Consider the following 25,989-nt stretch of genomic DNA (forward strand, 5'->3'; position numbering starts at 1 on the left):
GGAGGCTGGGACAAGAAGACAATTGCCTTTGCACAATCAAACCTTTCATATGTTGAACCATGTGAATGCATCACCTATTCAAAATAAAATTAGATTCTAAAAAACCTTAGATGAGGAAACTAGGGCATCTGATTATTTCCCATTTGGGTACATTTACTTTTTTTTTGTTTTGTTTTGTACTGGGGATTGAACTCAAGACCTTATGCTTTCGAGGCAGGAGCGGCACCACTGAGCTAAATTCCCCGGCCCTACATTTACTATTTATTTCTGTTTATTCTCCTCCAAACTTCATTGGAAAGATCACTGAAGAAATAAAAAGGTTTTCAGTACAAAGAGAATGTGAGAGGGACACGAGATGAGCCATGTGTACCTTCTGGAAGATAGTGAGGTCATGACACAGATTGCAGAGCGACTGCCACACCCTGCCTGCTCTTCAAACTTGCTGCACACACACGTACTGCACGAGTGCATGCACACACATTTGCCCTTGTGTAGATTCTATTTACATTCCTTCTTTGTGCAATTTTCCTGATAGTACTGTAAGAACAGTAATAGTTCCACAGGTCTAATTCACATTTTCTGTGTGTTTCTGTGTGTCATTCACTATGTTACAATCTATTATTTCATCTGTAGATGAACTAGATGGATTATTACCCTCATTTTCAGGTGAGGAAACTGAGGCTTGGAAAAGTTAACTAATATGCCTGTCTCCTCCCTAGTAAAAGAAGTTTGGATTCTGAGCAGGGACTCTGACTTGCTGGAGAATCCAAGCTCTTCCTGCTGGGCTTACCTGCCTCTCCCCTCACTACTTTTCTGCTGGGTTATTTGGGGTTTTTTTGTTTGTTTGTTTGTTTGTTTGTTTTCTGGTACTGGGGATCGAACTCAGGTCCTTGCGCTTGCACAGCAGGCAGCAAAACCACTGAGTAAATCCCTGGCCCCGGTTATTTGTATTTTAAAAGAGCTCTTTGTGTTTTCATTGCAGGCTAGGAGGAGGAAGGGTCTGAGGTGGCTTCAGAGGTTCCCTGCTTTCCTGTCAAGGCCAGGCTGTGTGTGGGACCAGGCAGTCACCACAGAGGGGCATAGGCAGTCCCAGCCCCACACAGGCCTGAGGCAGTGAGTGGACTTCACCCCCCCAGTGAAAGAGCAAGAGTGACTCACAGGAGAAAGACGAAGAGACCACAGTTTCCGGGTGTCCGCTGCACCAACAGTCCAAAGTCACCAGAGAAGAGGAATACCTGCTGCAGAGAGTATGGCAGGAGGTCCTGACACTGCGCAGATGAGCTCCACCTCTAGCAGCCCCGACAGGCCCAGCAATCAGAGCCCAAAGCACCAGGGCTGAGCTCCCTTGGAAAGGAGGAAGAGGAGGTGGCAGGTAAGGAGGGTGAGAGGGGCATGGAGGGGTGCTCACGGGGCTCCAGGTCCGAGAGGCCGCAGGGCAAAGGGAGTGGATGACCTCTGGCCTCTGAGGTAGGCTTCTCTGGGCCTATCTTTCAAGGGCACTTCACCATCTTGAGCCTTGGTTTCCCCATGTTTCAAATGGCTACAAAAACAGTCATAAAGTACTAACCACCTGCTGTGTTCTGCTGGGCAGATTACAGACTCTTCCTTTCTCACAACTACCCTGTGAGGGTTGCTCTCTTTCACAGAGGAAAACAAGGTTCAGAGAAGTTAAGCCATTTGTTCAAGGTGAGCGAAAAAGTCTGGTTTCAAAGCCTGCACAGTTTTTACTCCCCATTCTGCCTCCTTCACTGGGTAGTTTTAGAGAATCAGATGGCCTTATGGAAATAGAAACAGGCAAACAACTATCCAGATGTGTTGCTATACTTAAATCCTAGTAAGGACCCGGACCCTTTGTAAGCTGTGAAGGGCTATGCAGAGGCCAGTTTGCCATCTCTGTCATGCTCATGTTGAAAAGGATGAGGTGCTGTTGCAAACAGTTCATATTGGTGATGACCATGGGGCGGTGTTAGGACTTGCTGTTGCTTAGCTGAGCTGGCCTGGCTGGGTGGAGGGACCGACACATGGAAAGTGTCTCCTGGAGAGACTTAACTCTGACCAGCTGATTCTGGAGCTACAGAGGGTGCCTGGCTGAGCAGAGCCCCCCAGTGAGGGCCAGGGTATAGTCACTGTCCCTCCTCTTGAACAGCCTGTTACAGCTTTGGCCACAGATCTTCAGAGAATGTCGGTCTGATTTGAAGGAAAGGGGAAGATCTTTAAGTAAGACAAGCTTACTAGAGTCAGAATTTCTGGGTAAGAGAATTAAAAAAAACAAAACCCAGGAAACCTATGTAGTCTTGCTTCTGGAGATAACTATGGTTGACATTTGATTATCTTTTCAGATTTTTTTTTTCCATTGCACACATATTTTTGAAAATAGGATTATGTTGTAATATGATTTTATTACTAGTTCTTTTTCTTAATGACATACATCTATATTAATAAATATTTTATGTCATTTTAAAGGCTGTAGAAAGTCTTTCTGTGTGGCTAGAGCAGAATTCACTTAGTGTTCTATTATTGGATAATGAGGGAATTGGCTATACTTCAGCATTACTGTAGCACCTCTGTGGGCATCTCTGTAATCAAATCTTTGCACAGGCCCTTCCTTGATTATTTCCATGGGATCAGTTTCTAGGGGAGGAAGTGCTCAATCAAGGTTATGTACATTTTAAGACTGTGGATAAGTGTTGAAGGTCTTTTTCTGACAGATGCTGGAATTTAGAGGTGCCTCAAAGCCTGATGCAGAAAACTTTCTCATGGGTTTTTTTTTGTTTTGTTTTGTTTTAGACAGGGTCTCCCTTTGTGGTTCAGGCTGGCTTTGAACTGACTATGCAGTCCAGGCTGGCCTAAAATTTGCGGGGATTCTCCTGCCTCAGCCTCCCAAGTACTGGGATTATAGGCATGCTCCACCATGCCTGGCTTTCTCATGGCTTTGAAGTCAACTATGACCCTTTCTCTTTCTTAAATCCAACTTGAAGTGATAACAACAACTTCCTTATACTGTACTTAGTTATTACTGGGTGCTGGGCTCTATCTAAAAGTTTCAGTTCTTTTATCTTTCTTTTCTCAAGAGAGAATAGAGGCACAGAGAGGTTATGCAGTTCAACTGAAATCACAGTTCTAATATGCAGTGACTCTGGGATCATGAGCCTTGCTAACTTGGTTCCAGAGTGTATAGCCTGGTTCCCAAGAAGCCACTGCATATTGGGAAGAGGTTTTGATTCTGTCTCCAAAGATCCATCCATCTATTTTATCTTCTCCATTCTCTCCTGGCCTACATCACACATCATTATTACATGCCTGGAACACACTTATCTTCTGTTTCCTCTCTTGTCTCTTCTCAGTTGCTAGAATGGCATTTTCTTTTTCTTTTTCTTTTTTTTTTTTTTTGATACGGGGATCGAACTCAGGACTTTGTGCTTGCCAGGCAGGCGCGGCCCTTAGAGTGGCATTTTAAAAATGAAAAACTCTCCCTCTCCTAGAATCAAATCCAGATGAGTTCCGGAGCTTACAGGTCACCTCCTGCCTTTCTGATCTCTTCCGGTCCATGGCCATCCTGGCTTTCCTCCAGCCCCCAACCTGACACCCTGGCTTCCTTTCACATCATGGCTTTGAAGTCAACTATGACCTTTTCTCTTTCTTAAATCCAACTTGAAGTGAAAACAACAACTTCCTTATACTGTACTTAGTTTTTATTGGTGGTGGGCTTTATCTAAAAGCTTCACTACTTTTATCTTTCTTTTCTCAAGGGGGAACGGAGGCACAGAGAGGTTAAACAGTTCAACTGTAATCACAGTTCTAATAAGCAGGCTTTGACACAGCTGTTCCCTTGGCCTGTTAAGGTCTTTCTCCATGCTGCATGGCTGGATTCTTTCTATCCTTCAGCCTCAGCTTTCATATCATCTCTTTGGAGAAATTTTCCATTTCAAGCCCATTTTCTTTTGTCTGTCTCTTTCCTCCTTTTTTGGGAGGGGGAAGTTTTGGGATTTTAATTCTTAGGCCCTTTGTATTGAGCTACATCTCCAGTCTTTTTTAATTTTTACTTTTGAGACAGGTTCTTGCTAAGTCACTTAGTTGCTCAGGCTGGGCTCAAACTTGCAGTCCTCCTGCTTCAGCTTCCCAGAGTACTGGGATTACAGGCATAGGCCACCACAACCAGCTCCTTGTTTTTCTTTTCTCTTTCCTCCCCTACTCCATTCCTCTCCCCTCTACTTCTCTTTCTTCTCTGAGAGGGAGTCATGCTACTCCCACTTCCCACTTTCTCTTTTGTCCCTTATAGCATTCATTAAAATTATGCATTTCCTTATTGCCCATTACTCACTAAATGTCTCTGTGCCTCAATAGCCTCTGAATACCACGAGGTTAAAGATGATGTCAGTTTTGTTTTCCTTTATTTATCCAATCCCTAGCACAGTGCCTGGTGTGTAGTGAGCACTCAATGACTGCTGAACAGATGCATGGTCCACTGAATAAGACATTGGTGTGGGTCGCTGGTAAATGATTGCAGCTTTGGCTAGGCTTGTGGCATCTCTCCCTGCTTATCTTCATTTTCTTCTGCCCTGCTTGGAGCAGTTGACAGCATTCTAGAAGAAAATCAGGAAGTCAAGGGTGAGAGTGTTTTACTTTAGGCATCAAGTCAGTCAGGATAGGCGATGTCTAAGGGAGACTCCGTCCCCCAAGTCTCCCCTTGCATAGTTCCCATATTCCTACCACAAGGGTCTTAACGCCCATAAAGACTCACCTGATAAAAATAAACACTTCCTACTGATAACGCACATCCACCAGGTAGACTGAATGGATACAGGGTTTCTTTATGGTGGTAGCCTGGGAATCTGAAGACAATGTCCCAGTGTCACCAAAACTAGCTGGGTAACTTTTGTCTCCATCTGCAAACTGAGTGATTAGGACAGAGAAGTGGTTTGTTAAGTACTTCCCCCCCAGCAGGTCAACTCTTCAAGTAACATAAATGACAAATGAAACAGATAAAAGCCAAGTGTTTCTGGTTGAAATGGGGAAGCAAGGCTGGCATACCTCTCCCTCCCAACTGTAAGGCCCCAAGGTTGGCAGGACAGCCCGTTCTGGGACTGAAAGATCTCAGCTGCTGACTGTCTGTGTTCCAAGAACAAAGCAGAAGGTAGCAAAGTTCACCCATGCTGGTTCCAGCTACTTAGGTACAGAAAAGCTCAGAAAGAGATGAGGAGGACTTGCTGGATCTGATCTAGGCTGTGGAGTAGATGAATTTCTCAGTAATAGAAGTGCAGGACCCAGGGCTCCTTTGTGTGAGGAAGAGGTTCCAATCACTTTAGAAAAGAAATGAGGTCCCAAGAGAGAGGAAGCCCAGAAAGACAGCCTCCCCACGGTCTGGAGAGAGGAAATTGCCACCCCTACCTTTCCGGGTTGGGGATTTCAGGTCTGGAAAGAACTACTCACAGTCTTGGAGTACTACTAGGCTTCAGAATTCGATTGGTTGCCACGCCCAAAGCTCTGGGGTAAAACCCCGACAAGTCCCCCACCTCCCAGCCACCCCCCAGGCGGCTCTGGCCTCGGCTCCAGGCAGGTGTGCTCAAGAGGCTCTGCAGCCTGGGCCACCTGGCAGCTCCAGGTGCTGTGAGTGTGCTGCCATGGAGACGGCCCCTGGGTTGGTGGCGAGAAGGCAATTTCCTGAAGCTTTGCAGATTCAGGAGAGGGAGAGCACAGAGCCTCAGCCCTCCAGAATAGTCTGCCCGACCATCCTAGAGCCACTGGAAGCCCAGGTGGGTGCCCTGAAGGTCTCCTGGGATAAAATGGTACAGTGAAGGAGTCAGGGGAGGCTGAGTACTACTGGGAAGAGGCTCCGGAAGGGCCAATCTGGGGACTTGGGCAGGGAGGCTCTCCAAGGCTTCCAGATCAATGAGAAAAGGCCTTAGCAGGGGCCCCCTTATTAGGTCAGACTGAAGATGGGCCAGGAGGACCTATAGCCCATGGAGAGGAGAGAAAAAAGGCCTGGCATTTGTCCACAGAGGGACAGACCAGGGAATTCACAAAGCTCATGTCCTGGTCAGGGATTTGAGATGCTGTAGCAGGGAAAGAAGTATTTGTCCTCTAGCGAAAACCACTGAACGTGTCTCTGCCTCCTTCTCCCTAGACTCAGGGCAGCCATGGGCAAGCACACTGAGCACTGGGGGCATTTTTGTGCATTGCCACAGGCTGGTTCTTTCCCCATCGATGCCAGCTCGCTCAGGACTGTTGGTGGGATTGCCTTAGGTCTTCCACTGATACAGGGACAGCTCTGCAACTCAGATTGAACTTTAAGGCTTAGGAACTGGGTAATGTGGGACAAAGTGCTTTGAACCCAAGCTTCTTCATCTGAAAAGTGTGGGTGATACTTTTAAACCTCCACAGAATTCAGCTCAGACCAAGCACAAGGACAGAGCTTCATGGGTGTGACTGTGCTCCTTCCTCTCTTCCAGCACAATCCCTGGGACGCCTCCTGGTGTGTGCTCTAGGATGGCCGAGCCACAGGGCCGTGCGCTTGAGGCTGAGTGCCCCGTCTGCTGGAACCCCTTCAACAACACGTTCCACACCCCCAAAGTGCTGGACTGCTGCCACTCTTTCTGTGTGGAATGCCTGGCCCACCTCAGCCTGGTGACTCCTGCCCGGCGCCGCTTGCTTTGCCCACTCTGTCGCCAGCCCACCATCCTGGCCTCAGGGCAGCTGGTCACTGACTTGCCCACAGATACTGCCATGCTGACCCTGCTCCACCTGGAACCCCACCACATCATCCTGGAAGGGCGTCAGCTCTGTCTCAAGGACCAGCCCAAGAGCCGCTACTTCCTGCGCCAGCCTCGAGTCTACACACTGGACTTTGGCCCTGAGCCTGGGAGCCAGACTGGGTCCCTCCAAGATACGGCCCCTGCCACTGGACCCAGGCCCATCCCCATCCCCAGCCACTATTCTCCGAGGGAATGTTTGCGCAACCCTCAATTTCGGATCTTTGCCTACTTGATGGCTGTCATTCTCAGTGTCACTCTGTTGCTCATCTTCTCCATCTTTTGGACCAAGCAGTTCCTTTGGGGTGTGGGGTGAGTGCTGTTCATGGACAAGCAACCAAGCTTCTCGGGATGGGGATGCATACCCTCATTTGGTGTTGTCCTCGTTTGTAGTATTGTTCGTTTCACAATCCAGGGTTCGGTGTTAGGCCATGTGTTTGCTTCTGGGTACAGAGAAGGCCCCACTACAATGAGGGGAAAAAGGAAAAAAGAAAACCAAAAGCTGAAGGGCTGGGAGACACTGAGACCTCCTGGTGTGAACCATGGGGTCATGGAGGACAAAGAAGTGGTTCTATGGCTACAGAGCCACACAGCAAGTTGTGCCAAAGGGCTGGACAATGGTATCCAGGAACCTGCCTAACCCAAACAGCAAGTTACATTTCTCAATGGAGCTGCTTTGGACTCAATTCATGTTTTGTTGAGTTGCTCTTTTTATTATGTATTGCTAAAAATTTGGAAAAGTGAGTTTCAATCCTGTGGGGAAATGTCTCTACTTTCAGCTATTTGCTACTAGGCCCAGTCTGCATTCATTCATTCCACAAAAATTGGGCAGGTGCAGAAGGGAAAGGTAAGATATTCAGGGATGGCAGATGGTCCCTAGCAGCAGAGAGGGGACATTCATTCAGCAGCTTCTTATATAAGACAACCTTTTGTCAGCATGTAGCTCATGTAGTGTTAGGAGCTAAGAATCCAAGAATGAAACAAGCCAGGGTTAGTGAATTAAGAGATCTGGAATGTGGAGGAATAGGTCTTTATTCCTGCTGGTAGGGACAGAGGCCCTGACTAGATGTACAGAGCAGAGCTCAGATTCCACTCCTGCAAGTGCTGTAATTCTGGCCTCGAGATAAGAGGAAACTCCTGACAGAGGCAAAACCTTAGCTCCCGTCCCAGGCCACAGTAGCTAGGGGGGCCCTGGTTTTCACTTTACATGACAGAATCCAGGAAGCCAAGGAGGTAAAATGTGAATGATTAGGCTGCTGCTTGGCAGACTGCCATCCTCAGTGTCTAATATCAATTTCTGCTTCGCTAGTTTTAACCAGGCCTAGTGGCTCAGGGCTCTCAAACAGTTCTCACATGGCTAAAACACCATCACAATTATGAAAAAAAATTTTGAACTTTTAAAAATTGTGTAATAAATTACCATTGGGTATAGCTCAAGTCAGTTTTACTTTTTAAATCAAGTTTAATGAGACTACCTTCTATAAATTCCTCTTAGGGGTCTTAATAGCAAGAGATGTATTTCTTGCATTTAGCCAAACAAAATGGTTTTAAGTTCTAATGTGAAGAAAAACTCTCCATTACGAAATTGGAAAGCTGCCTATGTATCCCGCCAGGGACAGCGTCTATCTCTCCATTTTCACCATCAAAGATAATTACAAGGACACTGGGACTCCACCTCCCCCCACTGACTTCATTTCTTTACGCGACTTTGCTCTGTAACTTTGTGGCAGGTAAGTTAGGCAATGCTATCACTGTCTGAGCTAAGAGGGACAGGCTCCAGTTGCTCAGCACAGGGAGCAGCGGAGCCAGGGGATGCCCAGGAAGGGATATCTGCCTCTGCAGTATGGCCTGCTGGTCTAAGCAAGCTTCACTGCCTCTTTGTTGATGAAACTCAGGCTCTGTAAGCTCGGCCACCTTCAAGGCCACTTTGCTAAAAAGTGGTAGAGTTCTTTCAAAGTAGACCTTTTATTCTTGGAGTGGTTGACATACCAACCAAATAAGAAGATATAGGTCTGAGTTACTTCAGATAGGGAAGATATACTTAAAATATCACAGCATCTTCTGTTTTCACATCCAGTAGTTCTAATGTTGGGTCACTCCCACTCTGGCAGGGCATTTGGAAATGTGTGGGAACACCTTTCATATTCAACAAAGAGGGTATTTGTGTGTTTAGTGCAGAGGTTAGGGACATTTGAGACCTGCTGCTATGATCAATTAAGTGTCAGTTAAATGCAAAATGCAAATAGTCATCTTGTTGAACAACACAATAGGCTGCTCCTAAGTTCACAAGGCAGCAACAGTGAAATTAACTCCATTTGGCATAATGTCAGACAGTAAGTGACTTACTGATAGGGCAGTGTTACAAAACTTTGTACAGCAAGTGGGCCATACTGGCTGTAATGGTCTTGTTGCCAGGGTGGCCAATGTACTCAGCCCTGTAGTCTCTTTGTAAGATCAAAAAAGGTTAAACAGACGAGGGCTCAAATTCAGTTTCACCATTTACTAAGTAGGTAATCTTGAACAAGCTACTTCTTTAAGCATCAGTTTTCCTTATAAAAAGGGAATAAATTCATGATTGTGAGGGTCAAACAATATGTCAAATACGCCTGGTACATTATGCAGGAAGGAAGGATTCTGTTAAGCGGTGGCTATGATGTCATAATTTCTTTGTGACAGTCATCATGAAATGCTACATCTGGCTTTGGGTTTCTCAGCAAACCATCTTTTACAATGATGTTTGAAGAAATGGTTATTCCACCAAACATTCTGCCAAAGGGTTAGACGAGATGTTTTAGCCCACGTTACCCTTTGGGAACCACCAAAAAACAAGACAGGTCTAAGGGAACTAACAGTAAAATTTAAACCTGAGAAATGGAAAATCTTTGTTAGCATACTGTATCTGTTACATGCTAATACACCAATGTCCATCATTATTTTACAGATAACTACAAAAATGGTAATGAAAAAAAAGTTTCTTTTTATGGCAAACCATATTAGAAATAGAACTCAAAGTATCCAACAGGGGAGTAGACGTCAGAATTCCAAGGCTTAACAACTATACAGGAAATGCAACTATTTGGTTATAATTGAAATCAGATTAAAAACAGTATGTTTAGCTACAATCACACATTCATAATTTCAGAATAGAGGCTAGACTATCCTCAATCCCTTTGGAACAGCAAATGAAAAGGGTTTTGAATATTCAAGGGGAAGCTATTATAAAGCCCTTAATTCTTCTCTATATGTACTTTCTTCTTCCAAATTCCTCTACTTGTGTGTAAATTTACTATCATTTCAGAGTCCAGAGGATGTGTATGTGGGGTGGAAAGAGGTAGAGGTAATCACTACACAACTGATAAATAATTACGGAGTCCACATACAGCTATAGCCTGGCCTATGAGTCCAACAGCTCTTACACTCTATTTTAAAGGATAAGAACAAGAGTACTTATCCAGGAGACAGAAACTGGAGTAATCCACATCTGAAGTCATTCTAGATTTTAAGAAAAAGACCTCCTTGGATTAATGGCTAGAATTCAGGAAATTATTAACTTCAGAATTTTTTGGGTGCTGGGCATTGAAATCTAGGGCTTCATATACCCTACTACTGAGCTATATCCCCAGGCCCCTGGAAAATAATTTTTTTTTGGTATGGGGGATCAAGGTCGGGTCCTTATGCTTGTGGGGCAGGTGGCAGAACCACTGAGCTAAATTCCCGGCCCTAGAGAATAATTTTTTAAGGAACAGTTTTTTTATGGTAAGATTTCACTCTTAGCAAATATGTAGGAAAAAAAGGTTCATGTTTAGGAATGCCCACTAGGGATTTTTTCCAGGTACTTGGACATGAAATAGACTTTAATACATGAAGTCCATCCTTTAACCAACAGAAAAGAAGCTGTACAATAGAGCTGTACAATTCCAAAAATTTCTTTGAATCTTGACACAATGGCCGTGTTTTAGGGTAACAGGAAGGATGACAAACTTAAAGCAAAATAGGAAGGCATTTTCTGACCAAGGCAATGTTTGGTTCTGAGTTTCCTGATGCAGTTAGCATTCCAAGTGAATTCCACAGGAAGTATCCAATCTTCTTTCCTGCATGATCACCAGCTTAGCTGCAGTCTACTGCTTCACCTCTCATTTGCAAGGAGGGGAAAGAGGCTTGCTGTAGGTCAGGCATTGTTCAACCAGAGTGGTGAGATGCTCCTTGTTATACCAGGGCTTCTGGAATACAGTCCAGCCACCTTCTTGCTGGATGGATCACATGGAGTCATGAAACATGCAACCATGTTATGAAAAGGCATGTTTTTGAGAACTAGAAATGCAAAATAGTCACAATTTTGAGTGCTATGAGGAAGATGGTAGAACATTTAAACAAAGATTAATAAAAAAACAATGTCTACCTAGTTCGTGGCAAGGCCTGAGGATGAGAATTAAATTTTCAACCATGAAATGGATTTGCCACCATGTAGGGACTGGGCTGCCTGCCTGGGAGCTGACATGAAAACCAATTCTATTGAGCATCTATACTTGGTAATTGGCAGGACACATGACAGAACAAAATAAAATACATCAATTCTTTTCTTTTGAGGGAAATGGCTTCTAAGGGGCAGCTTGATGTGAGTCCTTCTCCAAAGGCCTTGCCTACTCAGCCACCCAGAGCTTGAAGGTCCTATCATATGAGCAAGTGGCTATGAGCTGCCCATCAGAAGAAATGTCCAGGCCCATCACTTTGCCTTCATGGCCTGCCAGAGTCTTCAGTGGGGACCAGCCTGGGTGGGTCCAGATCTTGGCTGTGTTATCATAGGCGCCTGTGAGCAAGAAGTTCCCATGGATAGCTATGGAAGAGAAAAAAGGGAGACGTTAGAAGGATTCAAGTATTTAAAAGAGCTTAAGAAAACAGAAGCATAATAATCTGCCTAAACATACTATTTTGAAAAAGAAGGTTATTTCTACATTCAGAAAGACCCAACATACTGATTCTATATTCCTACTAGGTTTCCAGGAAAAGGGGACAACCACAGGCAGACTGAAAAGTAACATTATTAAGAACTTTAGGCTCTTTCTCAGGTAGATAAACACTGTAAAGTAATATTAACAATCCAGTGCTAAGAATGTCCACGGAGGAAAGAATGAAGTAAAGCATTCATGGAAGTCTGTTACTTCCTGGCAACAAGAAGCATTCTTTACCATAGCTCAGTTTAGGGATATGGCATGAAGGAAAAGAATAATAATTTGCTCCTTTAACAGAGATCAAATTATATCCTCTTCCACTTCTTGGCTAAGCTAAAGCCTGGCCTGTGTTCCAAGAAAGCACAATCCTTGTCTGGTGTTTAGGCCTAAAACAGGAGGTAAGCTTACGCTCAAACTTGACCCCAGTCACTAAGTTCTGATGGGCAGGGATGGTATAGATGCAGCGCCGCTGTCGAAGGTCCCAGACTTTGCAGGTGTTGTCACCACTTCCAGTTGCAATGTGGTAGCTGTGGATCAGGTGCATTATCAAAGTTAGAAACAAACAGTATTGTCTAAAGAACTCTCTCAACCCCTCCATTAGCAAGCTCATTTTACCCATTGGGGGAGAAACTTATTCCATAGATTTCCTTGAGGTGGCCTTCTAGGAACATGATGCAACGTCCTGTGCGCAGGTCCCAAACTCGACCAAAAGCATCCAGTCCCCTGATGGAATAATACATAAACACTGTATCCAGTTTTCTGTGGAAGCAAGCATATGTAGGAGGTGAGACTACTGAGCTGCCCTTGGTTTTGTTGAAGGAGCCTTACCCAGTGCCAGCCAAAGAGCCATCTTGATGGAAGGCAATGTCATATACACCCATGCTATGGCCTTCCTGGTGCAGGATCTCCTCTTGAGCCTCCAAATCCCATAAGCGCCACGAACGATCATAGCTTTAAACAAAACAAAACAAAACAAAACTGTATTATAGTCAACCAGCAAAATGAGTCAATTTCTCCAAGGTACTATAAATAACTGTAGCTTAACTTATACTTGTGAAACCATGTGGCCATATTAATAAGAACTAAGCCTATCTGTCTTAGGTACTAACCAGGAAACCATGGACTTCCTATTAATCCATTCCAGTGGATTAATTTAAGAACAGAATTCCTAAGATTCATCCTGCCAGGATTCTATTGTCTTTTGTTCTTCCTTCATTCCACTGTTATGTCCCTTCCTTCACTGAATCTATAGAAACTGGATGTTGTGCATACAGAAATCAAAGAGACAAAGAGATCAATGGAAGGGAACAGAGAGTACAGAAACAGACCTGGACACATACACAGTCAAATGTTTTCAACAAGGACACCAATGTAATTCAATAGAGAAAGAAAAGCCTCCTTAGTACATGCTGGTGGAACTGGCTATGCACATGGAAATAAAGACAAAAAAAAAGGATATGCAAATGATCAGTAATCAAGTGACAAAGTACTCAATACGAATAGTTACCAGGGCAGTATGAATTAGTAACAAATCTGGGTGTGTTAATACACACCTGTAATCACAAAACTGTGGGAGTCTGAGGCAGGAGGACTGCAAGTTTGAGCCCAGCCTGGGCAACTTAGCAAGATCCTGTCTCAAAAATAAAAAATGAAAGTGTGAAAATACTGGGTTCAATCCCCAGTACTGCAAAACAACAAAAACCAAAAACAAAACCCAAAAACCAAATCAAAACAAAAATACCCAGAAGGTATCACCACACACTTGATTTTACACTGGGTAAAATGTTAAAGAGTGATGACATCTAATGTTGGGAAGAAGTGAAGCATCCAAAACTTTGGGAATATAATACTGTACAACCGCTTTGAAAAACTGCTTGCAAGTTTAAAACAGTTAAGTACGCAGGGCCGGGAATTTAGCTCAGTGGTTTCACCGCCTGCTACGCAAGCGCAAGGACCCAAGTTCGATCCCTGGTACCAAAAAAAAAAAAAGTTAAGTATGCATCTACCCTATGATCCAGCAATTGTACTCCGAGATGTTTACACAAGAGAAAGGAAAGAAAAGCATATGTCCATGAAACGCCTCGCACAAGAATATTTTTAACAGCTTTAGTCTGACTCACCAAAAAGTGGAAACAAGCACAAGTGTCCATCAAGATGAGAATGGCTAAGCTGCAGCACACACAATAAACTATTCCTTAGCAACAAACAGGAACTACTGATACATGCAACAACAGGAATGAGCCTTAAAAGTGTTCCACTAAGTGAAAAGAACCAGACATAAATGAGTTCACAGAATATGAATGGATGGAATTTATAATGACAGAGATCAGATCAGTGGTTTCTTTGGAAAGGGGAACAGACTAAGAAGGGGCATGACTGAACTTTTCTGGGTGATAGAAATTCTGTATATTGTCAGGGATGTGGGTCACACAGGTACAATGCCATGTGAGAAGATCAAATTGTAAACTTCAAAAGATCCATTCCACTGTGTTAATTTTACCTCAAAGGAAAAGTTCTTTAACAGATCCTAGTCTCACTGAATTTACAGAACCAGAAAGGGAAACTGATTTGTTGGCAGAGATTTAATACTATGTGCAGGGGAAAAAATTACACCTAACTCACTTGTGGCAATTTAAAAGCAAATACACTTAGCTCTCCCTATATCATACACATTCTCCTGATTCACTGCAGCCCAAGAAAGTCCTATCTGAAGAGAACTCGCTTGAAAAATTTACCCAGCAGGTAACTAAACATGTTAATAAAACACCATAGGCCTGTATGAATAGAACAGAAAGTGGGGGGTTACCAGGTGGTGCCCAGGAAACGTCCCGATGGATGCCACATTACTCGGGCCACTCGCACTGTATGGCCTTCAATATCTGCCACTGGTTCATCACTGAAAAGGAACCAAACATACATGTAAGTGAACGGTTTTGTAAGACCTGTAAATAGTCACTGAATTTATGTACTGTTGCACAGAGAAAGCCACTCTGTGTAAGTTGAGACTGAAGTGTAACGACACATACAATCTGTTAAAATATTAGGGCTGGGCCAGGGATTTAGCTCAGTGGTGTCGCAGCGTGCCTTGAAAGTGCAAGGTCCTGAGTTTGAGCCCCAGTACAAAAAAAAAAAATTTGGCCTAGGCAAGGGTGTGGCTTAGTGGTAAAGGGCTTGCCTAACATGACCTGGATTCAACACCCAGAAAAGCAAAGACAAAAGAAATAAACAAAATCTTCCACATTAAGGTTAACAATAATTTAGGTCACTATGCAAGGTTTAAAAGATTTGGGATAGTGGCTGGGCATGGTGGCTCATACCTGTAGTCTCAGTACTCAGGAGGCTGAGGCAGGAGGATTGCCATGAGTTTGAGACTAGCCTGGATTACATAGTGAGTGCAAGGCAGCCTGAGGGTACACTGACTCTGTTTCAAAAATAAAACAAAAAATTTGAGATAATTTCATGTACCTACAGGGCAAACTGACCACTATCTTCGATTCACTGTGCTAACAAGTTCTTAATGGTATACGTTAGCCTGATAAAGCACCAAAGCAGTGCTTGAATCCTAGAAAGAAAACGATGGTAAAGATAGGAGGGTACAGAAATTAAATAGTTTTGGTAAATCTTTCTCAAATCTTGGGACAATTCAAGGATGCAAATGGAAAAAGGAACTCCTAAGCAGACAGAGGCTTTGCCTCTTTTTTGATGGTCATTAAAGTCAGCTACCCAGCAACCACAGAAAAGATCTGAAACACCAGTGAAAGGAAGTAAACATGAACTCTAAAGAGGGTAATTAAAAAAGGCAACTTTTATCAATGTGCACACATGGAACTAACCAGAGCCCTAGGGGAATAAACACTGCTAAGTATTACCAAAGCCAATTAAAACTTGCTGTGCTCATAGGTAAGACCCAGTCTGGCAAGGAGTGGAGATACTAATTAGCTTTTTAAAAAGCTAAGAAATAAAAACCTTCCTGTGTTTTCCCAAAGAAAGAAAATTAAGCAACCAAATTCATATTTTAGCCAACAAGGTGCTTCTAAAATCTTGGGGGGGTGTGGGGGAGGGAACCGATGACTAGTAAAAATAACATTAAAAAAAAACAAACCTGTGGTAGTTGGAAAATACATCCTAGGAAAAAGATGACGCTAGTACCTGGAGTGTTCCTTGGCAATACCAGACAGAACCCTGCTCTCTTCTCCCCTGTGACTGTGTGTTAAGAGCCAATAGGCTGCCAAGACTAGCATCTCCAGGCTTCTACCAAACAGGGCGTTTTCCAATGTTAATCTACTGTGTAGGAGGTAGTTTAGATCTTTCCATAATAACTGGAGCCAGGAACAATGGTCACCATGCTAGAGACAAAAAATTGAGGCCTGGGCCGGGGATTGAGTGGTGCTGCACCTGCCTGGTAAGCACAAGGTCCTGAGTTTGATTCCCGGTACCGAAAAAAGAAAAGAAAAAAAAAAATTGAGGCCCAAAGTTAACATTTAAGAAAAACCTGGAACATCTCTGGTGGTAAGAAGAGGTCTAAGAAAGAAATGTCCATTCTATTTTCACATTATATTATACTGACTCCTGCATTATCTCTGGGGTTAATGCCTCAGGTCCTAAGGGCAGCTAATCACCTACCAACTTCAGGGATGGCAATATGGACTGAGAATGACAATACCTGTCAAGACTCCAAAGCTTCACAGAACCATCAGCAGCACAAGAAGCCAGGTTGACATCTTTTTGGTCCAATGAGACAGTGGACTTGGGATGAAATACAACTGCTCCTACATTTGTATTATGGCCTAAAGAAGTGTAAGAGGTGAAAGTTAATGGGTTCTTGTCTTTTTATAATCTACGTGCAAAATAAAGACTATGAGTACTGCAGTACAAATAAGTTTATATTAGGGAACAAGAGAGGACATTGAATATTAAAGTAACTATTATTCAACTATTAAAAAAGAACTATTCAGGGCTGGGAATGTAGCTCAGTGGCGCCATGCCTGCCTGGCAAGTGCAAGGTCCTGAATTGGATTCCCAGTAAAGGGCGAGGGGGGGAAACTATTCAAAATGAACATTTAAATTTAAAAAGTAAAACAAAGAAAACCCCTGTGCTTTTTGGTTTAAACACTGTTCCGGAAATGCCAAGAGTGGCTGGACACGAGGTGAAAGCTGTAACAAAGTCACTACAGTCTGGCCTTGTGGTCTAAGAAAACCAAACCATGTTAAATCAAATCAAGAATCAACTGGTGATGCGTGCCCTTAATCTCAGCTACTCAGGAGGAAGAGGCAAGGGGATCATGATTTCAATCATGGGTAATTGCACAAGTCCTCATCTAAGAAGGAAAGAAAGAAAAGGAACAAAGGAAAGAAAAAGAGACAGGAAGGGAGGGAGGAAGGAAGAAATTAATTAACCAATTAATTTTAAGAAAAGTCAATGCAGCATGGTGTGTATCAGGCAGTTTTACTGCTTATCAGAGTTGATGCTGGGAAAAAGACTGTGATCTAAACAAGATTCTAACTTACCTCGAAGGGTGTGAAGGAGGTTACAATCAGGAACAGACCAGAGCTTGCAAAGCCCACTCCTATCAAACACAAAGGAAAGCATCTCAGCCAGGGTTGGTCTGGGAAGGAAAAGGTATCTTGGTAATATTAATAAAGGACAATCTCTTCTCACCCCCATACACTTTATAGTGGCAGACAGAAAAAAGAAAAAGCTCATAATGTGAAGTGTTACAGAGGAAAGAGATAAGCTAGGAGAGGCAACTAGAAGCCTCTACTCAACTGTAATGTACACAAGTTGCTATTCTTCTTAACTTTTGGATCAAACTGTGAGGGGGGACAGGACAAATTACCTATTTAAAATGATACTATCTCAAATTTGAATCGCATTTTGCCACCTAGAAAATACTTAAATGAAAAAATACCTTTGATTTGGATTTCCTAAGAAATCTCTTTTATACAGTATATATACGATCTCAAAAGATCTTTGTAACAACCTGTGAGGTAGATAGGCAAGAATAACCATTTCTATTTTACAGTTATGGTAACTGAGGCTGGGAGAGGTAGGGTGATCTGCACAGATCCTTGGCTTTTTCTTGAATCACCATCTCAATTTCTGCCTCGTTAAGTAGTTCCTGTGTATTCAATGTAAGTCTTCCCCGCACCCCCAAGCAAAACCAAAGTAAAACAACAAAGTTACAACATCCTAAGAGTTTTGTGCATGTGGTGGTAGGAGAAAACAAATGAAACCATTAATGAAGATTTATTGAGTCCTTACTGCATACTAGGCACCATCAAGGCAAAATGCTTCACAAACACTATCTCACCCTACTTTACAGAAGAGAACACTGAAGCTTAATGGGATTATGTATCTTAGCTAGATCACAGAACTTGGTCTATAAACTCACTATCTCCAATGTGCCAGTGTTGAGAACATGACAGACTGCTATATGCCATGGATCTCTGGGGTCCGGTAAACAGCAAGAACTTTAAACAAAGCCTATGTCTTATTACACAGCAGGTAGAGCCCTAGCATTTGTAGTTTGGTGCAACCACAAAAGGCAGAGGAAAAATAAATAGCTAAGACAGATTTTTTTTTTTTTTCTCAGCTTGTCCCCCATTTAATAAAACAGAACTTACCAACAAGCTGTGGCCAGCATTTTGGAATTGGGACTAAAGTGACAGTAGGAAATAGGCCGATCATCCCCAATTTGGCTGCAGAAATTATTCAAAGACTTAAAAAAGAAAAAAAAAAGACAAATGATCATTAATAGGCTAGTTCAAAAGTTCCTTGGCTTTTCCACCAACCAGCCTACCCGCCTACCTTTCAGTTTGTTTGTTTGTTTTTTTTGGTACCGGGGATCAAACTTGGGTCCTTGCACTTTCGAGGCAGGCATTGAACCACTGAGCTAAATCCCCAGCCCCTACCTTTTCAGTTTTAACCCATTCCAAGACTCTTACACTTTTGTTAGGAGACACTTATGTTAAAGAATGAATGAAATCAAGGCTTATTTGCAAATTTAGCTTTCTGGTCTTATTATCAGTAATTTCTGTGTAGCTACATATAAACAGAAACCCTTGGAGAGATTTAAAACAGGTGTGACATACAAAAAGAAAGAAATCAAAAGCAGAACCTGTGCTGAATACAAAGACACAATACATCGGCCTGTGCTGAATACAAAGCATAGTCCTTTCCTGTTGTCTTAACTGATGGTGCCACCCATACTGCAACAGCTCCAGCAGGGAGAAACAACTGTAGCTGCCTTTACTTTTAACTCAACATGGACCAAAGTAGAAAAATCTAGAAAAATCTAATAAGATAAGATATCGGACAATCACTGAGAACACCTTACCCGGAGGGATTTGTGCAGCTCTTGCATCTGGGATGTTCTAGTTGTCTCAGGAATCTCTTTATGGAGACGGGCTTCTTCCAAGCGTTTCATTGCCCTGTGAAACAAAAGCATTATTACCAACAGCAAAGGGATGGCCAATGAGGGTTTGCACATAACTATAACTTAATTTCACATAACCACCGACACAAAGCCAAACCTCAGCTTGCAAAAGAGTAAGTTTCTTTCTTCTAGCCACTCTGCTTACCTAGGCAGTGAATAATTAGCGATCCACAGTCTAGCCACCTTCAGGCTGTTTGGTCCTTCATGGTACCAGGTTTGCTGATACTGGAGGGCAAATCAAGAGCAGAAAAGTTAAGTAAAGCACACCTGTGCCTCCCACAGCTGTACCCTATAGTGTAACTTCCTACAAAGAAGGTGAGTTAGTTCAGTAATAGGATGAAGTCAGACATATGGACTTTCTACTGCATTTCTTTCTATGATGTCTTATTAGATAATTTCTTGAGTTACACCAAGGGTACTATAGTTCTTTTCTGAAAACTCAGGTAGCTTCATTCACATTCACACAAGAATCACAAACTATTGTCCACAAGTATTCCTGAACGGTAGAACCTTCAAAAACATTTTCCTCCTCCTCCAAGAAAACCACTTGAAAACAGAAAAAAAGAGCAGCCCTTCCTTTTTCTTGTTTACACTGGGAAGCCAAACATATTTTACCTCTTCTTTGGACTTCTTAGACTTTTCATCATCTTTTTTTGTCTTTTTTAAGGCATCAGTACCGACCACTGAGAGAATATTTCTTAACCTGTAACCCAAAAGATGAGAATACAAACTTGGTTGTGGTTAAGACTGTCAAAGATGCAGCTGTCCCTCCCGACCCCTCTCCCCAAGGTGATATGTCTCAAGGTCCAGTGAATGCTGAAATGTCAGAAACCATGGGGAGTACTGACCTCTACATACACTGCATTTTTTTCTATTCATACATACCTATGACTAAGTTTAATTCATACATTAGGCATCATAGGGAATCAACAGTTAGACCAACTAACAATACCCTGTAATAAAAGCTATGTGAATGTGGTCTCTTCTCTCCACCCCCTCAAAATATTTTATTGTACCACACATACCAATGATTGCCCTATAGCATGAATATGAGAAACAGATGATTTTCCTTCTGGGTGGCATGGAGCAGGGTGCAAGATTTTCATGTTACTGAGAACGGTGTACAATCATTAAAACATAAATTGTTCATTTCTGTAATTTTCCACTTAATATTTTTGGACTGTGGGTGACTGGATAACTGAAACCATGGACAAGAAAACCACAGGGAAGGGGGAAATACTGTCTACTTATTACTCTTATCAATCAAACTTCCAGCAATTGTCTTTATGTGTTAAGTGGGCATGCCTAAACTTTCAGTATGATGCGCCCCACCCCCCACTGCCTTTTTAAATTTTGAGATTAGAGTCTTGCTAAGTCACTAAGTTGCCCAGGTTGAGCTTGAACTTGCAATCCTCCTGCTCAGCATCCCAAAGTGGGAGGGTATGGTGGTGGATACCTGTAATCTCGGTACTTGGGAGGCCAAGGCAGGTGCATCACTGAGTTCAAGACCAGCCTGAACTATATACCGAGACCCTGTCTCAAAAAAAAAAAACATCTCAAAGTGCTACAGTTACAGGTGTGTGCCACCATGCTCAACTTCAGTGTGATATCTTTCTTTTCTTTTTTTCGGCAGCAGGGATCAAACTCGGGACCTTGCGTTTGCGAGGCAGGCAGCGGAACCACTGAGCTAAATCCCCAGGGCTAGTGTGATATCTTTCAATTTTTATTTCAAGATTCTCTAAATCCAACCGTAAGCAATTATCCTCTTACATTTAGAGTCTCCTAGCCTGTACACTGCCACTATCTGGTCTAAGACAACCACATTTCACTGAATGTCACACTGTGGTGTGTCCTTACCCAGGTGTTAAGTATACAACAATGACTAAGAGATAGTTACAAATTTCAAGTAGCATAGTTCTAGGAGGAAGAGAGAAAGTAACAGAACTACAGCACATTACAATAAGTGTTATGACATTGGTAGGCATAGTGTTAAAGGAGAATACAAAAAGGGAACGAAACATAGGTGTGGACAATCAGGGAAGGTTTCAGAGAAAAGATGTTAACCTAAACTGAGTTCTTGTCAGGTCAAGGGATCAAAAATGGGAAAATGACAACAGAGGCAGAGGGTCAAACTAATGCAAAGGTCTGGAGGCTTGTTGAGCTTTGAATCACATGTAGTTCAGGACAGCTGAGCATGGAATATAAAACGAGTGGTGGAGGATAAGGCTGGAAAGTTAGTAGGGGCCAGGTCACTGAGCGCTCTTAACGTATGCTAAGGAGGGTTTACATCTGATGGGCCAGGGATTTAGCTCAGTGGTTCCACCACCTGTCTTGCAAGTACAAGGTCCTGAGTTCAATGCCGGTATTAAAAAAAACCCCAAACCTACATTTGAGAAAAATCTCTAGAACAGTAGAAAGAAGAGTCTTAAGAGGGAAAAATAAAGGCTGGGAAATGAGACTATACAGCTGCAGAATTTTTCTGAGTCATACTGGTAGACTTGAATTAAGATGGTGGCAGTAGGGATTCAAGGCATTCATCTAAGGGATATAATAATGAAATAAGACAGACTTTGCCGGCGGAGAAGGGAATAAACAACAATAAAAAGCTAATAAAAATAATGTACTTTTGTTTTGTTTTTTTTTCCTTTGGTACCAGGGATTGAACTCGGGTCCTTCAGCTTGCGCAGCAGGCTGCAAAACCACTGAGCTAAAGACCCGGCCCTAAAATAATGTACTTTGATAGAAAACAGAGGGACATACTTTGCAAGGGGCCAGGTGTTAACTACACTAGTTCTAACTAGGCTTAGAACAGGTGGTATTTATGCTGAACCAAAGAATTAAAAGGCCCTAAAAGGCAAGAGAGAACAAAAAGAGAAAATCAAGTGGAAATACAGTAAAAGAACTTGAGTATTCTGGGAAACCCATACAGCTAGTCTAGTAAATTGACAAGAGTGCTACAAGGTAAGACTGCAGGCTCTATTGAAGATAATTTTTTGGTTTTTTTTTTTACCTCAAGGGTAATGGGAAGACCCTCTAGGATTCATTTTATTTTTTTGTGGTAGTGGTGATCAAGCCCAGGACCTTGCACATGCTATACAAGTGTTCTATCACTGAGCAATATTCCTAGGCCCAGACACTGTAGGATTTTAAGCAAGAAATTAACACATCTGCAGATAGCACAACAGTCTAGATATGAAAGCATATGGAGACAGAGCAAAGACAGACTGGAAGAACACTTCACTAGTAAGACAGACAGGATTTTGCCGGTGGATAAAAAAGGAGGTCAGGTAGGTTGTCAGCTAAGAACTGTGTGAAAGGTAGTGCCATCTGCAAACAGGAGGTGGGGCACAGACTTCAATTTAGATATCTCATGTTTGAAGAGCCTGAACTACAGGGAGTCTGTAGGTTATACATAGTAAATGATACCACAGATGTAGACTTAAGAGCAGTGGTGGTTGCACACGTCCTGGAGATGGCTGTTACCACTGAAAGTTCTAAAAGGTTTGCCATCACTGGCCTAGAGTGAGTATAGCATAAGGCAAAGACCTGCAGGCTATAAATGCTAGGCAAGAAGCCAAACATAGTGATGCCCACCTATAATCTCAGCTACTTGGAAGAATGAGGTAGGAAGACTGCAAATTCAAGGCCAACCTGGGCAACTTAGCAAGATTACATCTCAAAATTTAAATAGAAGTAAAATTTTTAAAAAAAGAGATGAGGATGTAGCTCAGTGGTAGAATGCTTACCTAGCATATATAAGGCCCTAAATTCAATAACCAGCACTGGGGTGAGGCAAGGAGGGAGGCAGGGAGAAAAAAGAGGCTTCGAAAGTGAGAAGAATGAGCTGAAGAAATAGGAGCAGAGAAGGAAAGGGAGTACTTTGAGGTGGGAGTATCTGCCAGTACACTAGAGCTATTTTAGTAAAGATGGGCTGATGAGTTTTATAAAGCACAATTTCCATGTGATAAGGGTTAATCAGGTTGCAGTGGTTGAAGAATAAATGAGGTATAAGAACCTTACTGATGTAAACATAAACCAGCTTCCCAAGAAGCCTGATGATGGAGAGGATCCCATCAGGATACAAAGTCAAGAAGGTAGCCTCATAATTGCATACAATTAACCCTTCACTAACACTTCATAACCTTAAAATCACAAGAAGAGCATTATGCAAGGATAGCACCTTTTAATTATATCCAAAAAATATTTATTATGTTCCACTAATATGGATTGCATCTGATATCAAAGTTTTCAGAGCTCAACAATGTTTATCCAACCCAAAATTTCATCCTGGAGTGGGAAGGGAGTATGTTGGCATCCTCTTCACAGTTATAAAGAGAAATCAGTAGTGGAATAAAACTGGTCTAAGACTGCGACCAAAAGCTAAACTATATAAACACAATCGAAGATACTGTTAGCACTATCTCAGACATTAAAGTTTCAGCTAGAAGATCAACCAGATTTGGAACTAGAACCCAGTGATTAATAAAGGAGGACATATTTAGAAAGGGCACCTTTCTCTTCTTTCTGCAGGGCCCTCTCCAAAAAGTGTGATGGGTTCCCCCAAGGCTCTGAGGCAAGCCTTGACCTCTGAGTCATCTGTGGAAACGTTGATTTGTCGAGCTCGCTTCCTTCTCTCAAATTCAGCCAACACTTCTGCCTGTCGCTCACTGATGTGCTCTTCAATTTCAAATACTTCTCCTATAAGAAGAACAGGCAAAATCAGTACAGTCACCAGATCTTCAAATGGGGAAAAGAAACAATTTCTGGGTGTGGTGGTGAATACCTATAATCCCAGCACTCCAGAGGCTGAGGCAGAAGAAGTGCCTTGAGTTCAAGGCCAGCCTGGGATACACAGTGAGTTCAAGACCAGCCTGAACTATATAGCAAGGCCCTGTCTTCAAAAAAAAAAAAGTAAAACTTTTGTTACTGACATGGTAAGATATCCTCAAGTTTGCACACTGAGGTGGGTATTGTACCACATGCCTGTAATTCCAGCACTCAGGATGTTGAGGCAGGAGGATCACTGCAAGTTTGAGGCCAGCCTGGGCTACATAGTGAGTTCAAGACCAGCCTGGATCACATAGTGAGACCCTGTCTCAAAAACAAACAAACAAGCCCCAGTATGTACAGCGAAAAATGGAGAAAACAATATATATGTCATAGCTTCATCTACAGAAAGAAAATTATGTATTTTATAGCTGTATTAAAACTTATATATGTCCAGTTAACAACACAAAATTTATGGGGCCAGGGATTTAGCTCAGTGGTTCCAGTGCCTGCCTAATAAGTGCAAGTCCCTGAGTTCGATCCCTGGTACCAAAAAGTTTTCATTTTGCATAGTAAGTGAAAAACTAAAAAAGAATATTATGAACAAATATTATGAATGTTATGAACTCTAGCTGCATGCCAATTCTAGAACTCTATTTGATCTCTAGAAGTCACGCGGAATCAATTGGAACCCAAATGTGCACTGTTTGATTAAATTACTAATAACTCATGAAAGAAAAACTGTGTAAAAGCCTGTAAGAAAAACATTCTCTGGATGATGCTAAGAGGAGTGTAGGCAAAGTATAAATGTACAGCAGCAAGTTTAAGAACTGAAGTTTTTGACATTAAGAACTAGCAGTACCTAAGTTTGGGAAAGTATTACAGAAAATTGGAGCACCAAAGGTAATGATGGACATGTAATTTGCATCTTACCAGAAGTTATATTAATATTTCCTGCTTCAATGCCTGCTTTAAGTCCTTCTTTTCCCAAAATCCCAGACTCTCCCTTGGCGAGGCGTTCCCTTTCCTTCTCTTCCAAACTTCCATAATAGATGTGTGGTTTCTTCACAACGGGAGCGACTAAGTCATCAGGTGCTTTAGTTTTGGTTGCCTGTTAAATCAAAGGCCTGGATTAATCTACGGGTTAATTTTAGCAATCTATCAGATTTCCCCCAAAGGATGATCATTCTGAGCTTGATTCCTAATTCGTCCACAAACCTAAAGTCAAACTATACACATTAACAAATTAAGTGCGGTAGGCCTTTTATTCAGGTAAAGCTGTTCTTCACTGATTTGAGGGAGTAGGGACAGGGCGTTTCAGTCTCTCATTTAAACTTGGCAGATAGAAAATAAGATGCCGATAAAACTAGTGAAGTTCTCTTGGTTACTGTCTATCAAAGGTTTGCTTTGGAACATGTTTAGTTCATTCTGCTGGAAGTGCAATCGACTTTATGATACTTGAGTTTACTGCTCATCACTTGAGAAACATCAAGGATAACTGAAATAACCAACACAATGCTAAGCGGGGACAAGTAACAACGTTACTGCTCCATACGTTTCGAACGTTTTCATGTGCGTAAACTGAGAGTTAGGAGGCCGCATTAAATTCCCAGGACACAAACCCTGGGCAAGACACTTCTCCATTTCAGAGCACCGTTTTTGGACTAGTCATAAGAAGTGCTCATCGTTCGGGGCCACAGTGGGAGAGGTGCAGAGAGCTACAGCACAAGAAGGCGCTTGGAGATCAGAAAAACTACTCCACTCTCTAGGACATCGGAGTCGCACAGTCTCTCTCTCCGGCCCCAAATTTCCTTAAGTCTGCTTCCTAACGGCCCATTCCTGCAGGCACCCCCACCCTCCCTGCGCTCCCCACCAGAGTGAACTGAGATCCAGAGCTCTGTACCGTGGAGGAGGCGCGTGAAGAAGCCATGCCGAGCTCCGGGGCCGCGAAACCCCAGTGAAAGCCGCGCTCTAAGTTTCAGACAGTCCACTGCGCGCGCAGCAAAGCGGAATTGCTTCACCAGCCGGAAGTGAGTCAAAACGGACGCGGCGGTGACATAGGAGGCGCGAGGCATGATGGAAGTCGTA

General features: G+C 42.8%; 2 protein-coding genes across 6 annotated transcripts; one reads left to right on the forward strand and one right to left on the reverse strand.

Moving 5' to 3' along the window:
* The first annotated feature begins 978 nt into the window (after positions 1-978).
* On the forward strand, positions 979-8,180 carry Rnf183 (ring finger protein 183). Of its 4 annotated transcripts, none has more exons than XM_087182873.1 (2): positions 979-1,372; positions 6,382-8,180. In XM_087182873.1, exon 2 carries the CDS (start codon positions 6,487-6,489, stop codon positions 7,063-7,065), a length of 579 nt encoding a protein of 192 aa, XP_087038999.1. In that variant the 5' UTR covers positions 979-1,372; positions 6,382-6,486; the 3' UTR covers positions 7,066-8,180. The 4 variants fall into 4 exon arrangements, with proteins under 4 accessions (XP_087038999.1, XP_004849595.1, XP_021117883.1 ...); XM_004849538.4 differs by having other exon boundaries at positions 984-1,372; positions 6,450-8,180; XM_021262224.2 differs by lacking the exon at positions 979-1,372 and adding an exon at positions 1,410-5,753.
* Positions 8,181-9,706: 1,526 nt separating this feature from the next.
* Prpf4 (pre-mRNA splicing tri-snRNP complex factor PRPF4) lies at positions 9,707-25,986 on the reverse strand. 2 transcript variants are annotated; one of them, XM_004849540.3, is made up of 14 exons: positions 25,805-25,986; positions 24,835-25,012; positions 23,646-23,832; positions 19,750-19,837; positions 19,280-19,359; positions 19,036-19,129; positions 18,323-18,417; positions 17,207-17,265; positions 16,362-16,485; positions 14,505-14,594; positions 12,527-12,649; positions 12,314-12,421; positions 12,107-12,225; positions 9,707-11,583 (listed from the first exon to the last, which is right to left on the reverse strand). In XM_004849540.3, the coding sequence occupies exons 1-14, from the start codon at positions 25,829-25,831 to the stop codon at positions 11,390-11,392; spliced, it is 1,566 nt and encodes a 521-aa protein (XP_004849597.1). In that variant the 5' UTR covers positions 25,832-25,986; the 3' UTR covers positions 9,707-11,389. The 2 variants fall into 2 exon arrangements, with proteins under 2 accessions (XP_004849597.1, XP_087038992.1); XM_087182866.1 differs by lacking the exons at positions 19,036-19,129; positions 19,280-19,359; positions 19,750-19,837; ... (1 more) ...; positions 24,835-25,012; positions 25,805-25,986 and having other exon boundaries at positions 17,207-17,304.
* Positions 25,987-25,989: the final 3 nt, after the last annotated feature.

The sequence above is a fragment of the Heterocephalus glaber genome, unplaced genomic scaffold (assembly GCF_053883595.1).
Source record: "Heterocephalus glaber isolate CG9 unplaced genomic scaffold, H.glaber_assembly_v1.0 deba00001479, whole genome shotgun sequence".
In the NCBI taxonomy this organism is placed as follows: domain Eukaryota; kingdom Metazoa; phylum Chordata; class Mammalia; order Rodentia; family Bathyergidae; genus Heterocephalus; species Heterocephalus glaber.